Consider the following 13391-nt stretch of genomic DNA (forward strand, 5'->3'; position numbering starts at 1 on the left):
AGCTTCAAATGAGGCTGTTGCTAAAAAATCCTGGAGGTACCCTTTTCGAATCCAGACAGTAAACTTATATATACAGTTTCACTCACCGTAAAAATAAAGGAGATAGGTAAGCCTGCATCATTTTATAAAGACAGTTAGAGTGTTTTTTTGTAAAGCGCCATTGTCGGTTAATAATGTAATCAATCAGTTAAGTCGGCAGGAGATTTCCTTTGAAAAACTCAATAGGGCTTGTTGAGATCTCCTGCCCATGTATACCACCAAATATTTACATAAACTAAAGGTAGGGATATCTCGACATAAAAGACAATGCGATGTCGTAGTTGCGCCATGAAGAGGTAAGACATTATGATTTAATTAATTTAATTTAAATTTTAATTAATTAAATTTAATCAAGTTCCAGATTTACCATTGCCATGACAATGAAATCAATCAATCGCTCATTCTGAGGTAGGCTTAAAACAGAGTGCAAGATTCCTTAAAAATGACCCACCTATTATTACGTCACAAATAGATATAGAGAATTAAGTAATAAAATTATCTAGAGCGTTATTTTAACATGTATTATTAAAAAATTACAGAAGACATGAGATAAAAAATAAATATACAAGAAAAATTACCATAAATGGACCAATGATTAAGTAAATTACATGTAAAATAAGAAAAAATTTACATTAAACTTATCATAATAGAAGGCCATCAAATTCTTACGAAAGATTGACAAGATATTTGACTCTCTTAAACTAAGAGGTAATTCATTCCACAGGCGACAGATCCGAACAAAAAAAGAATTCTTAAAGACGTCAGTGCTGCTGAAAGGGACATCAAGCGTTAAATGATCAACATTCCTAAGCGCTTCTGTGTGTCACTATTGATATTGACCTCAATGTCGACGAACATATGTCTGAGCTTATTCGCAATGTCAGTAAGCAACTACAAGTGTTAAAGCGCCATGAACATCTCATTTCTACTTGTGCTAAGAAACGCTTTCTTCTCTCCTGCCTCTCCTACTGCCCAAGTATTTGGCATTATTGTGGCAAAAAAAAACAGTGACAAACTTAAGTGGATCAATGAGAGCTGCTTGCGTTTTATTTTTAATGAATATCATATTTCCTATGACAAACTTCTAAATAACATCAATCGGCCGAGTCTGCACAATCGTAGAATACATGATATGTTAACTCTTGTATATAAGTCTTTTCACGGTCTGGCCCCTAGTCATATTAACGAGCTATTGATAGAAAGAAATTCTTCTTACAATTTGTGTGGTAAACACTTTCTTAGTATTCCCAGAGTTCAATCGACCAAATATGGTTTGCACTCCTTTCGCTACTCTGCCAGCAAATATTGGAATATGCTCCCAGAGGTACTTAGAACTGCTGAATCATTACATGTTTTCAAATCAAAAGTTAAGAGCATTAGCTTCGATAATAAATGCTGCTCCTTTTATAATTAGTTTTTTTTGTATATAATAATTTTCTTGTTTCTACATTATCTTAAACTTGTACATAATATATAGTATTACTTTATTCTAATTACCTTTGTCATTTTTTTCTATTTGTTTTTGCTTTTCCTTCGGAGATATTAGCATTAGTTGATGCTATCTTTTTGAAATTCGAAGTAAAATAAAGTTTTCTGATTTGATTGATTTGACTTGGTACAAGTGTGAAAAGATACATAATTGAAAATGTTTAACCTATACATATTCTTAAGACACTTGAAAAAGAAAACTAATTAATCATTAATTTCTCTGCGATACTTCAAAGGTAATGAATTTGTCTTACTAACTAAACGCGCTCATACTCAGAATAATCCCTTCCAATTCTTAGCCCTGCGTTGAACTTGTTCCAAATTGTTGATGTTTCGTCTCTAAGTTGATCTAAGTTGTTCCCATAAACTAACCCTTGGAATTCCACTATTTTGTTGCAAGGAGAGAGACTGTTCAACAGTGCACAGCTCAACTTTGAATTGTTCATGGTGTAACTTGAGCTTAAAGCAGTGGGGTCAGGATTTAACTGGACATCTCCGCTTAGAACTAGCCGTAGTTGTTGGAAAGAGCTAACTGAGTTAGGATACTTGATAACTAACTCTGGAGGAAACGAGGCGCGCTGACAACAAGATGGCGTCGTAAACCTTTCGATGATGACAAGGGAAGTAGAAAAGTTGTCTAAAATTCTGTAAAGTACGAAACTTCATGACCAGAGATGAAAGGACCGTGGGAACTTAAGAATAGATGACTTTAGACGTTCCAAGACACGATGTAAGACCCAAATTGGGAGAAGAAAACGGAACACAGAAAAACGTGGCCGCCAGCCATGGCCGTATAAATTCAGCAACATGATATCATTATCATTTGCAATATCTCCAGAAAAAGTGAATATTGATACTTCTTGGTTACCTCTCACAAACTGAGCAAATTCGAAGTGTATATGCAAGTTTTACACACGTCAAATAGAAAACGTTTTAATATCTTGATATCTTTAGGCCCTGCTGGCAGATACCAAGGGTGGATTCATTTACAAAATACGCGTATAGCTGTCGGATTTGCCTGTTGGAATTTTTTATTTTTTTTAGGCTTAAAAACTATAAAAAATTCCCGAAAGGCAAACACGACAGCTACACCCGTTTGTTGCGAATGAATCCACCCCAATTTACCTGCCCAAACAACTATAATATCGTGTGCAATTAATTACGATTAATCCATCCTGAAAAATGTCTTAAATTCACTTTAAAAACAGTTACATCACTTTTTATTTCTTTTTCTTATTTGCATTCTGCATTTCATGTTCCTAATTATAAAGCCATGTCACTCGTTAGGAAAATATTTTGATTGGTAACGTCTCTATGAATCAAGTCAAAGAAGATACGATAAGACCTGTCCATTAATACTGACTTCTTAATATTATTAGTACTTTATTCATTTTAAGTTTCACTCAATGAAAGCTTTACCACTAATTGCATGGTCAAATAGAGGACGGAGAGAACATATTAAGACTGAGTATTCGCCTGGTGACATATATCGTTACCAAGCAATTCAAGGAGCATTTCCCACAAATCCACCATTTCATTAGAGGGTTGTCCACCCACTGTGTTTCTCAACTTAGCGAAAACGCTTCTAAGTTGCCATTATATTTTGAAAATAGCAGATAATGATTTCGTGTTTTAATTCTATAGATGAAATATGCTGATATCAATCCGTGCAAAAATAGAAAATATACCCTTAGAATGTTCACTTATAACCAAAATAGAAGGGCGCAATTTTAGGACCATCCTTCTACGTAAATAGTCTGATATCAAGGAATATGTGTTCTGAAAAGACCTGACTTCTACAGTAGAATAATATCACCATGGTGGAAGAGTTAAATGACTGTGTTTCTTCGGCGATTAGCCAGATGCTTTCGGGCAGCCGAAGGCAGGGAGAATATGTTGGCGGCTCGATGGTTTGCCAACATTTTATTGGTTCTATGTGCAGCTCTGCTACTAGATTTCTGCAGCTCTACTAAAGTACCTAAAAAAACGGCAACGGACCTGGAAGACCTTTTAAGTGAAGATTTTAATGATGGCTTCACAAAGGGTGCTTTCGTTCATAACACTAAAAAGTTGGTCGAGGACGATGGTAATCATGATGATGAAGATGAAAACAATTGGGCTGAGGAGAAAGAAGATGAAGATGAGGTAGAAAATGACGGTCAAGAGGCGATAGGCGATGGAGAGGATGGACAGGAAGAGAGTGAGGATGGAGATGAAGACGGTGATGAAGATGACAACGATCTTTATGAAGAAGACAAAACTGGCGAATATGAAGATGACATAAACACTGAAGATCAATATCTAGGCGATAGAAAAGATGGAGAGGAAGATAGTGAAAATGGAGATGGAGATGACAATGAAGATGACAACGATCTAGCTGAAGACGAAAATGAAATTGAAAGAAATGAAATTGAAGGTCAAGACGAAGACGAAGATGTAGATGATACGTCCGATGTAACGGCCATGGATGATGCATACGAGGCACAGGTTGCTGTGAGAGAGAAAGCAGGTAAGGTCTTATGACTTAAAGAAAAATCAGTCAGTGGTTAAGGGGATGAAAAACTAGGATATTTGTCAATTTTTTGGAATGTGGAAACTAATAGCTGGAAGATGTTCTCTAAAACTCAAAAAGAAAAATTACTTTTTTTCCACGTGGAAATAAAATGGAAATGTCTATTTAAATCAAGTAACGCAACAAGCATTACTTATGATTCGTTTCGTTGTAGCAGTCAAAAAATTCAGCCAGAGATTTCTCGAGAGCAAACTCATAAAAATTGCTTAAATCGGTACAATTTAATACAAAAACATGAACTGCGAACTATAACGTGAATTATAGGTGCTGCAAACAGCTTCAGAGACGAAAATCTAGATTTCTCACAATAAACCGAGAAAATGTTTAAAAGTGACAACGGCGTTGTTGCCAACTAAGTCGAAAAAAAAAAAGCTGTCTTTTTTAAAACTCTAATCTATACGCTACAAATAGGTGTGATTCGTTTCCCTGCTTTGTCCATGTGTTTGAACTTGTTCGAAGGGGTTATGAAATACCGGGATTAAAAACCTAAATATTGCCTTGCACATGTTAGCTTATTCTAATATTTTTCAACGACAGGACTAAATCAGCATAAAACTGAGGATCCTTGGCGTAGACGACGAGGACGAAAGAGGCGACGTAAAAGAAGACGAAAGAGGCGACGTAGAAGAAGACGGAGAAGGCGACGAAGACGGAGACGAAGACGAAGACGAAGACGTTACAGGTTACGAAAACTTCTCAGGAAGCTTAGGCGAGGAAAACGACGTCGGCGTAGAATATGCTTACGATTACTAGGCCGTAGACGCCGTTGGACTCGCTGGCGACGCAGACGCATCAGAGTATGTTTCCGAGTTAAGACTTTCAGAAAACCCACTCCGAAACCTACCCAGATACCTACCCAGGGACCTACTCAGGGACCTACCCAGATACCTACCCAGGGACCTACTCAGGGACCTACCCAGAGACCTACTCAGGGACCTACTCAAGGACCTACCCAGATACCTACTCAGAAACCTACTCAAGGGCCTACTCAAGGACCTACTCAAGGACCGAGTCAGGGACCTACACAAGGACCCTCTGCGGGGCCTTCTGCCGAACCTCCTGCTGGACCTAATACGGGAGGAACGAACCCGACACCAGGTGGAACAGATCTCACTCCAGCAGGACGTTAGTTAGATCAGTTCCATGGATGTCAACAATAATCAAACTGTAATGTACGTGTGAACCTCTTATTCGTTTCTCCTTCAGTAGATGACAGGCTGATCCTAGCGGTAAAAGTATGGAAAGTTAAGATAAAAAAAAAGCAAACAAACAAACAAACAAAAATAGCAATTGAATATATAATGTTAAAAATTTACCAATAAAAGACCAACATTTTGTAAAAATGCAAAGCCACTTACGCCTCAGGCTGACAAAACACTATGCTAGTAATACTTTGTATAAAATGATACCAAGCTTTGAACTTGATCGGTTTTACTGTGGCTGGAATCAGCCCACGGTTATCGGTTTGTTACTGTAGTATGCTGCACTTAAAAATATTAATAAAGTAGGTCTTATTAACTGGTGCGTGACATCAATTTTTCACCAGAAAAGAGGGTCGTAATGATCTCTCGGTGTTTCTGAGATTATTCGTAAGATAAAATTATTGCTATAATAATAATAATAATAATAATAATAATAATAATAATAATGGTTTATTAACAGATCCACTAGGTGGCTCTTCTATGTTAAATTACATCAATTACAATAATTACAAAACAAATCAAATTAAGTTATTTACAAATTATGTAATATACAATTAAAAGTAGAAGCAGGATTAACAGAATCCAATTGCTAAAAAACTAACTAATAACTTTGTACTCTGTTACTTAAAGAAGGTTCTGTAATCTTTACAGTTTCTAATAGTTTCTGGTAGATTATTAAATGCCTTCGACGCATTATCTTGGAAAGTGCCGTTTTCGGTGGGACCACTAATCTAATTGAATTGCTTGAGCGCGGTTCCTTGGGGCATTCCTGTTTTATTACTTTAAGATAATCTGGCCAAGTCTCAGTGTTATGCAAAGCTTTTAAGCATGATTTCAGGAGGTTCAAACCTCTTCTCTCATTGATTGGAAGCCATCCGATTTTAAGTACATCCCGAAAGTTCTTAACATAGTGACCGAGAACAAAACTTGCGGCAGCAAATTGAACCTTTTGCAAACGGCGAACTAAGAATTGTGGTAGAGGGTATAAAACCAGATCGGCATAATCTAGTTTTGACAAAATCAATGTTTCTGCTAGTTGCTTTCTAAGCTCATATTTGGCGAGATATTTCAGTTTTCTTAGTATTGATAGAGTAGCGTAGCATCCTGATACCGTGTGCATGATGTGATCGTCCCACTTAATATGGTTTTCGTTGATGTGAACTCCAAGCACTTAGCAAGATTTAATACGTTCTAATTTATAACCACTGACTGCGATGTTAGGATCATACTCGTCAAGGTGATGTACTCTGGACATTTGCGGGGTGGAAAGGATCATAACTTTGGTTTTGCCGTTGTTAAAGGCGAGGGTACTCTCCTTCGACCAGACACTTAATAGTTTATTAATTGATTGGTAGATAGTGTTTCTACAGCTATTTAGGACAGATATTTTGGTGGATCCCACTCCAGCAGGATGTTAGTTAGATCATTTGCTTGGATGCAACATTTTCACTTTAATCAAATTGTAACGTGTGCGCTGTTGGTTTTATTCTTCAGTAATGACAGACTGATCCCAGCGGTAAAAGCATGATACGGTGACAAAAAGCCAAAAATAGCACTTGAATATTCATTGAAAAGAGCCAGCAATTTTTGTGAACAAGCCACTCCACCCTTAGTCTGACAAAATACAATTCTTTGTATAAAATGATCCTAAGCTTTGAACTCGATCGGTTTTACTGTGGTTTGAATCAGTGCACTGTTATCGGTTTGTTACTGTAGCTTGCTGAAATGCTAATAAAGTACAAAATTAAACTTGTGCGTGACATCAATTTTTCTTCAGAAAAAGAGGGTCGTAATGATCTCACGGTCTTATTTATATTTTTAAATTTGTACAAATTTCTGCTGATAATTAACTCTTTAAAAATTAATTTGAGTGATTTAAGCAGTAACCGAAACCAAACCACCATACAGACTGGCAAAATGTTTCGACTTCTACCTTAGCAGGCAGTCGGGACCAAGAAATCACCACGATCCCCTCCTTGTTTCAAATGTGATTCTTACATTAACCCATTCAAGTTATTGTACGCACCATAGTTTTACAAAGCAGCGTATTCCCCCGAACCTCCAACTCTCCCCACCCCACCAAAAATGAAAAAATAAAAAAATAAATAAATAAAAGTAAAATTAAAAAAGTAACAGGCTACCATATCTGAGATTTCAAACCCTATCTCTTAGTCCTATTAAACACCAAATCAGATACCTCAGATGCCACCTCGGCAAAAAAGGATTAAAGTCAAGCTTTAACTAACTGAAGTTGTTTTGTCTCGATATTTTTTACCAACTAGTTGGGTTTTACTAAAACAATAATTCCTCTCGCCCTCATGGCCTCACTCAGAGCCCATTCGGCTCAAGGAATAATTATTAATTAATAGAACACGGCCATACTGAATTTCAGTCGTCAGTGTCTCGATTCGCAGTTTTCCGAAAGGAAAGTCGTCTGTCTTCGGAGTTTGCGACTCTAGGGGACGATTGTATTTCAGGCTAGTAGACGACCTTCAAAACCACTGTAAGAAATGGGAGGTGTCAAAAAATACGTAAGCTTAGCGAAAATGGAAGAAGACTCCAGTCAGTGGATTGATAATTTCTTTGACAGGTTGACGGCTAACCCTATGATTCCCACCCTTTTACGCGTTTTCCTTGCTTCTCTTGTTTATTTAGACGATTAAGATGTCTCAGACTTCTCTTTCCCTCCCTCTCAACCCCGTTCCCCGAGCCCTGGGGGTGGAAGCATATGAACGGGGCGGGGGATGCTCGTCGTCTAGCTTGGTTGGTCTCGCTTAGGGTGTTCTGGACAAAATACCATTTTTATCCATAAAGGTCTCTTTTAGAGTTGCACTCGAAGAAATATTAAAAAATAATGTATTTTCACCTCGTTTTATCTACTCTATCCACGTAATCAAAGTTTAAAATGATCGCTTTTAGGGGTCAAAAAAAGGTTGGGCCACGCCCACATTGGTCTCCTTTAGTGGTTTAATTCAAAATTTCCGACGAGCATCCCTTTCATGTGGGAGTCCCCCCCCCCCCCCCCGGGCCCACCAGTCGACCGCAAAACTCGCAAAACCTCTAGATAAGGTGTATTTGTGGATATAACTGTTCATTCAGTGTCTTCAGTGTCTTCATCAATAGCTTTTAGCTTTTCAAAAGACTATTACTTCGTTCGCGCGGTCACAAAACCTACTAAGTACATGTACAGCAATCTGACCATTGCTGCTTACCGCAATTTGCTTAACCGAATACACTTGTTTATCCAACTCAATTTTGCGTACAAATTCTCCGTTTGCAGTGTACAAAGTTACCCTCAGACGTTTCGTTTCTTGTTCACATTCAGCAACGGCGATATGTTCATCTGCCAGGTGACATGCAATGCAACATTCACTGTGAGAAAGGACTGAATCACAGTTTAAGTTGATATTAAATTTGGAAAGCTGTTGTCCCTCTACAGTGAAGATGTGAATACAGGCGTCATGTTTGTCTAATATCATGAGGCGACTATCATAAGAGGCAGTGATATCTGCTGCGTACTTGAACACTCCTTTACCGAAGGTACAAACAAATTCACCATTCCGATCATATACATTTGCACATTGTTTATTCAACACCACTGCTTTTCCACGGCTACATGCCAGGCCGTTGCGCCACAATTTTCTTCTACCCATATCTACAGGAAACTTGTGCAGTGGGTCGCCGCTGCTGGTAAAAACTTGCACTTCCCCAAATGCCGGTCTCGGCTCCTTTTTCTGGTCAAACAGGACATAGATCTTACTGTCATTCCCAGCGTCTCCAATAGCGACATCGCATATTTCTAACTTTGAATCCAGGTCATTAGGTTGCAACTCAAAACAGGAATAAAACTTTCCCTTGCTGTCAAACGACTTCAAGTAAAATTTGGACTTCACATTATCTAGTATAAGGAATTTTCCATCAATATTACCGGCGATACGAACAGGCTCATTGAGCATGTACTTGCTTGTACCCTTTGGAACAAACGACCATGGCGTAAAACAGCAATACTTCATATCAATTTTGCACATTGCCTGCACTACTCTTTCATCGCGCAGGGGGTCAACTTTATCTTCTCCAGTATCAATATATGGCCAGATCCAGAAATGTACGTATTTACCGACTGCTTGTGTTGCATCGTAAATGGCACGATTTACCTGGCATACCGCGGAGATTATCTTTCTCCTTTCACCTGAACCGAACCGACTCCTGATCTTGAGGACGCCTCTGTCTGTCTCAACTTTAAAACTGTTCTGAACAGCTGGAAGGGAGTGTAGTTTCTGAATGCACTGTTCACACTCTGGTAATGCTCTCTTGAAAGTGCTGTTCAAGTCCTCCGTGGTTCTCACAGCCTCAGATGCTGACTCTAACATTGCCGCCATCACACGATATCGTATGGCTGTAATGCGATCAAACGTGCTGAGGCTTTCGTTGTTGGAAGCATCTGTTGCTTTTTCTCGAGCCATTTTGAATCTCTCTTTTGCGTCAGAAAGCGCACTTTTCACTGTTTCATCAAGCGCAGTCAATTGCATGTTTCCCATTCCAGCGGCGAGGAGAACAGCTTTCTGAGGTTCACGGGATAAAGGCAAAGTCAATTCATCGAAATGATCTTCTTTGATCTGTTTGTTTCCTTTAGTTTCCCCTACTCCAGCCTCAGTGTTCTTTCCACTACGCGTTGCATCGACGGCGTCATTTAAATACCGAAGTCCTGTTTCAAAGAAATCTAGAGCTGCCCCAAGATCCTTTCGTGATAGCCCATCTAACTTCGTTTTGAGATCTTCCATTTCACGCACGATCAGGCCACGAAATTTCTGATCTGTCACGTCACCCTGTTTCAACTTCTCTGCCGCTACGTCTCTTCCTTTCTTTAAAATCAAGCCAAAGGTGACTTTAAACACTGCTGATAGAATCGAAGACATGGTTATATTTTGTCCCAGAACGAACTTGCCAAAATGACCTCTCTCGCCTTATAAAAAAAATATATATTTTTTTCAGCTTATGGGCCTACCGTTCCATCCGTTTTTGTGGTGTCATGCTAAATGCAGACGTAATTCCGGCGTACTCTTGTAAATAGATTTCTTCTTATTTTCATTATACCTCTTGAAAACTCTTTAGCGTGGCAGCAAGAACGTGCGAGAAGATGGGCCTTGCTTCTTATCATGCTATCGGCCTAAGCCGCGAGCGGTCGTCTTTCTTTCCTCATTGACAAGCGCGGCGAGCGAAGACGTGAAACTATGCAAATTAACGAGTTATGGTAAATGTTAATACAGCTGTAGATTATTTATTCGGAAAGCCGAGAGAACGCCGAAGTTTGTTTGGTACATATATGGATCGACGAGTCCTTCTTAAATTGTTTATTCCTCAGTTTTTTGTTGCGACAGGCAGAAATAAACGAAAGACAAGGATAATTTAACCAGAATCCCACATTTTTAAGGCCAAACGGCGGCATTTCCGGAGGCATTTGCATAACTTTGCTATTACTATTCTGCATATTGTTATTCTCGAATTCCGCCATTCGTTGGTGAAATATTTCAAAACCTACCTAGAGACCTACTCAAGGACCGAGTCGGGGACCTACAAAAGCACCGTCAACGCTACCTAGTCCGGGAGGAACAAACAATGTTTTATGTCTTATATGAAATGATCTCAAGCCTTGACCTCGGTTTTATAGCATGTTGAACCTGTTCACTGTCTTTGGCCTGTTTCTGTAAATTTCAGTTCTTTAAAAAAAAAAGATAATAAAAAGGAGATTTTTAAATGGTGTGTGACATTGATTTTCACCGGAGCAACAGGATCATGATGATCTCTCTCTCTCCCCTTCTCCCTCTCTGCAGTTTTTAAACATAATTGTAAAGTTAACTTATCGCTATCACTACAATATACAACACGTACATAATTTCTATTTTAAACTTCGTGGAAATTCCTGCCAGTGGGGCCTAAACCCCCCCCCCCCCCCCCCCGCCCACCACCACACACAGACTTACGCACACCTCTTGCTAAAGCGTCATGCAAGAGTGGTATTTTTGGGTAATTTACAATACTATTGTTGTGGTTATGACTCTATTCTTATGCAAATAAAACTCATTTTCACAAGAACGGTTGTGCACTTGGCCTCATTTTGAAAGTGAGGGTTTTTGAAACTCGGAAGTGGCCTATTTTTCTACACGTCACCGTGTTTCAAAGAGCTTTTAGAGGAAGTCGTCCTGAACTTTGAATTCGTATCACAAAAACTGATTACCCTCTTACAAAATAAGTCTAAATTTACGTGTTTTATTGTCGTGTCACTAAAAGCATTAAAGTTAGACTTAACATATCTTTATTTTTCAGCTTATTTTGCAAAAAATCATAAGGATAAGATTGACTTTGAATTAAATAAATCATTTAACCCGTTTTGGTGATGTCAGCCGATTTGACGTCATAATTGCTGGTCGACCGCCAGTATCCTATCTGGCAAGGTTGGTCAAGAAAGGGAAAAAAAACAAGTTTTTAAGGTCTAAATTTATTTGGAACAAAGATTGACAGACAATCATGTGAAGCAATGAGTCATGAATAAATGTAAATTCAGGAACTAAAAAAACTAGATATTATGCATGCTTATCCCATTTCTAGAGTCGTCAGTAACGTTGAAACTAACCGGAACGCATCTTACTGCCTTGTCAATGGCGTCGTGTTTAATATACAAAAACTTAAATTAGTTTTCTGGTTGCAAATGGAAAGAGACAGGTTTTATAGGATACCCCGTTCTTGTGATTGCCGGTAAAAAATAAGGATAATTAGCGAAAGTCTTCCTTCGAGGCTTGTTCATCTTTCTGATTTTGACGCAAGGCCGACTAAAAAGACAAACAACTTATACAAACAAACACAAAGAAAGCGAAGTTTTTCGAAACATTTCAGTCACTCTACTTGCTGCCTTGAATATAAAGCGTTGTTGGTCTACATGTTTCATAGTTATATTCATGTTTTGAATGAAATGACGGAAAATGGTTTAAGCATGGCGTGTGATTTGCGCTTGTGTTTACGCTCCGAAAACAAAGAACATAAAATATTTGTCGATTATTGAGCTATTTTGAAAAGACAAAAAAGTTCATATGTCAGTGGTCTGAGCGTATACATCTTTGTGGCTATGTGGCTGGGTGTGTTTGTGTGTGTGTTGTAGGGGCCAATAAGGTTGGAGATACCATGAGTTGAGGCTAGGAACCGATGAAATTTTGCTATCTAAACACGACATTGCTAAAGGTCAAACAAGGGCTCTTTGAGACCGCCGTCTTGGTTCTTCTGAATTTTTCGTCATTTATTACGGCTAAACTAAAGGTGTTTAGAGGCATAACATGTAAATAATCTTTATGATTCAAACATGCATTGAGTACAGAGGGTTCAAATTTTAGTATGCGGTGCTGCTTCAAGACATTTCTAACCTAATTCGGCTATCGCGAACGGTACCGACAACGCACGTATTTCATGATTTATGAGTTCTGTTTCGCCTTCGTCAAGGTAGAGCATAAATAGAGGATATTACACGGTGGCGAGAAGATATGAATTTTATGTTCGAGTGGCAAGAACAATATCTCACGAGTGAGCGAAGCGAACGAGTGAGATATTGTTCTTGCCACGAGAACATAAAATTCATATCTTCGAGCCAACGTGTAATGTTCTTTTTATTATATGGAGAAACCAATTCAACAAAAGCAAAAGGCGGGAATCGTGACGTCATTGAACGATACGACACTCACAAAGGTGACATACGGAAAATACGCCACTCGGGTCCCGGATGAAGTGGCGTATGGAATCTACGAGTGGTTTAGTTCCCAGTAAAACACTCTCCTCCATATAATAAAAGATCATATCTTTTTCAAAGTTCTTCAAATAAAACCTTTAAAATTGATATTTAGATATGGACTTTTGACACGGAAGCATGTGGCCTATAAATTGTGGTTTTAGAAGTTTGAAAGGCAGCTATTTTTTTAAAAGCTGAATCGAGTAAGTTAATCCTGTGAACAAGTTTTATTCTCTTGCTTACAAATTAATTTCAACAGACCTTTTCGTTCCGGCAAACATGAATTAAGTGAACAACATGATAAATGTTTGCTGTTTAA

General features: G+C 38.4%; 1 protein-coding gene across 1 annotated transcript; it reads left to right on the plus strand.

The window, feature by feature from the left end:
• Positions 1-3409: 3409 nt before the first annotated feature.
• Positions 3410-6912, plus strand: LOC140930926 (uncharacterized). Its single transcript, XM_073380644.1, has 2 exons — positions 3410-4036; positions 4637-6912. The coding sequence occupies exons 1-2, from the start codon at positions 3421-3423 to the stop codon at positions 5227-5229; spliced, it is 1209 nt and encodes a 402-aa protein (XP_073236745.1). The 5' UTR covers positions 3410-3420; the 3' UTR covers positions 5230-6912.
• The last annotated feature ends 6479 nt before the right edge of the window (positions 6913-13391 follow it).

The sequence above is a fragment of the Porites lutea genome, chromosome 3, assembly GCF_958299795.1.
Source record: "Porites lutea chromosome 3, jaPorLute2.1, whole genome shotgun sequence".
Taxonomy (NCBI): Eukaryota; Metazoa; Cnidaria; class Anthozoa; order Scleractinia; family Poritidae; genus Porites; species Porites lutea.

Bases quoted from the DNA above. Each gene is read 5' to 3' on its own strand.
- LOC140930926 (XM_073380644.1), top strand. From the start codon at position 3,421: ATGTTGGCGGCTCGATGGTTTGCCAACATTTTATTGGTTCTATGTGCA. The intron at 4,037-4,636 runs GTAAGGTCTTAT...TTTCAACGACAG, and splicing joins TGCTGTGAGAGAGAAAGCAG to GACTAAATCAGCATAAAACT.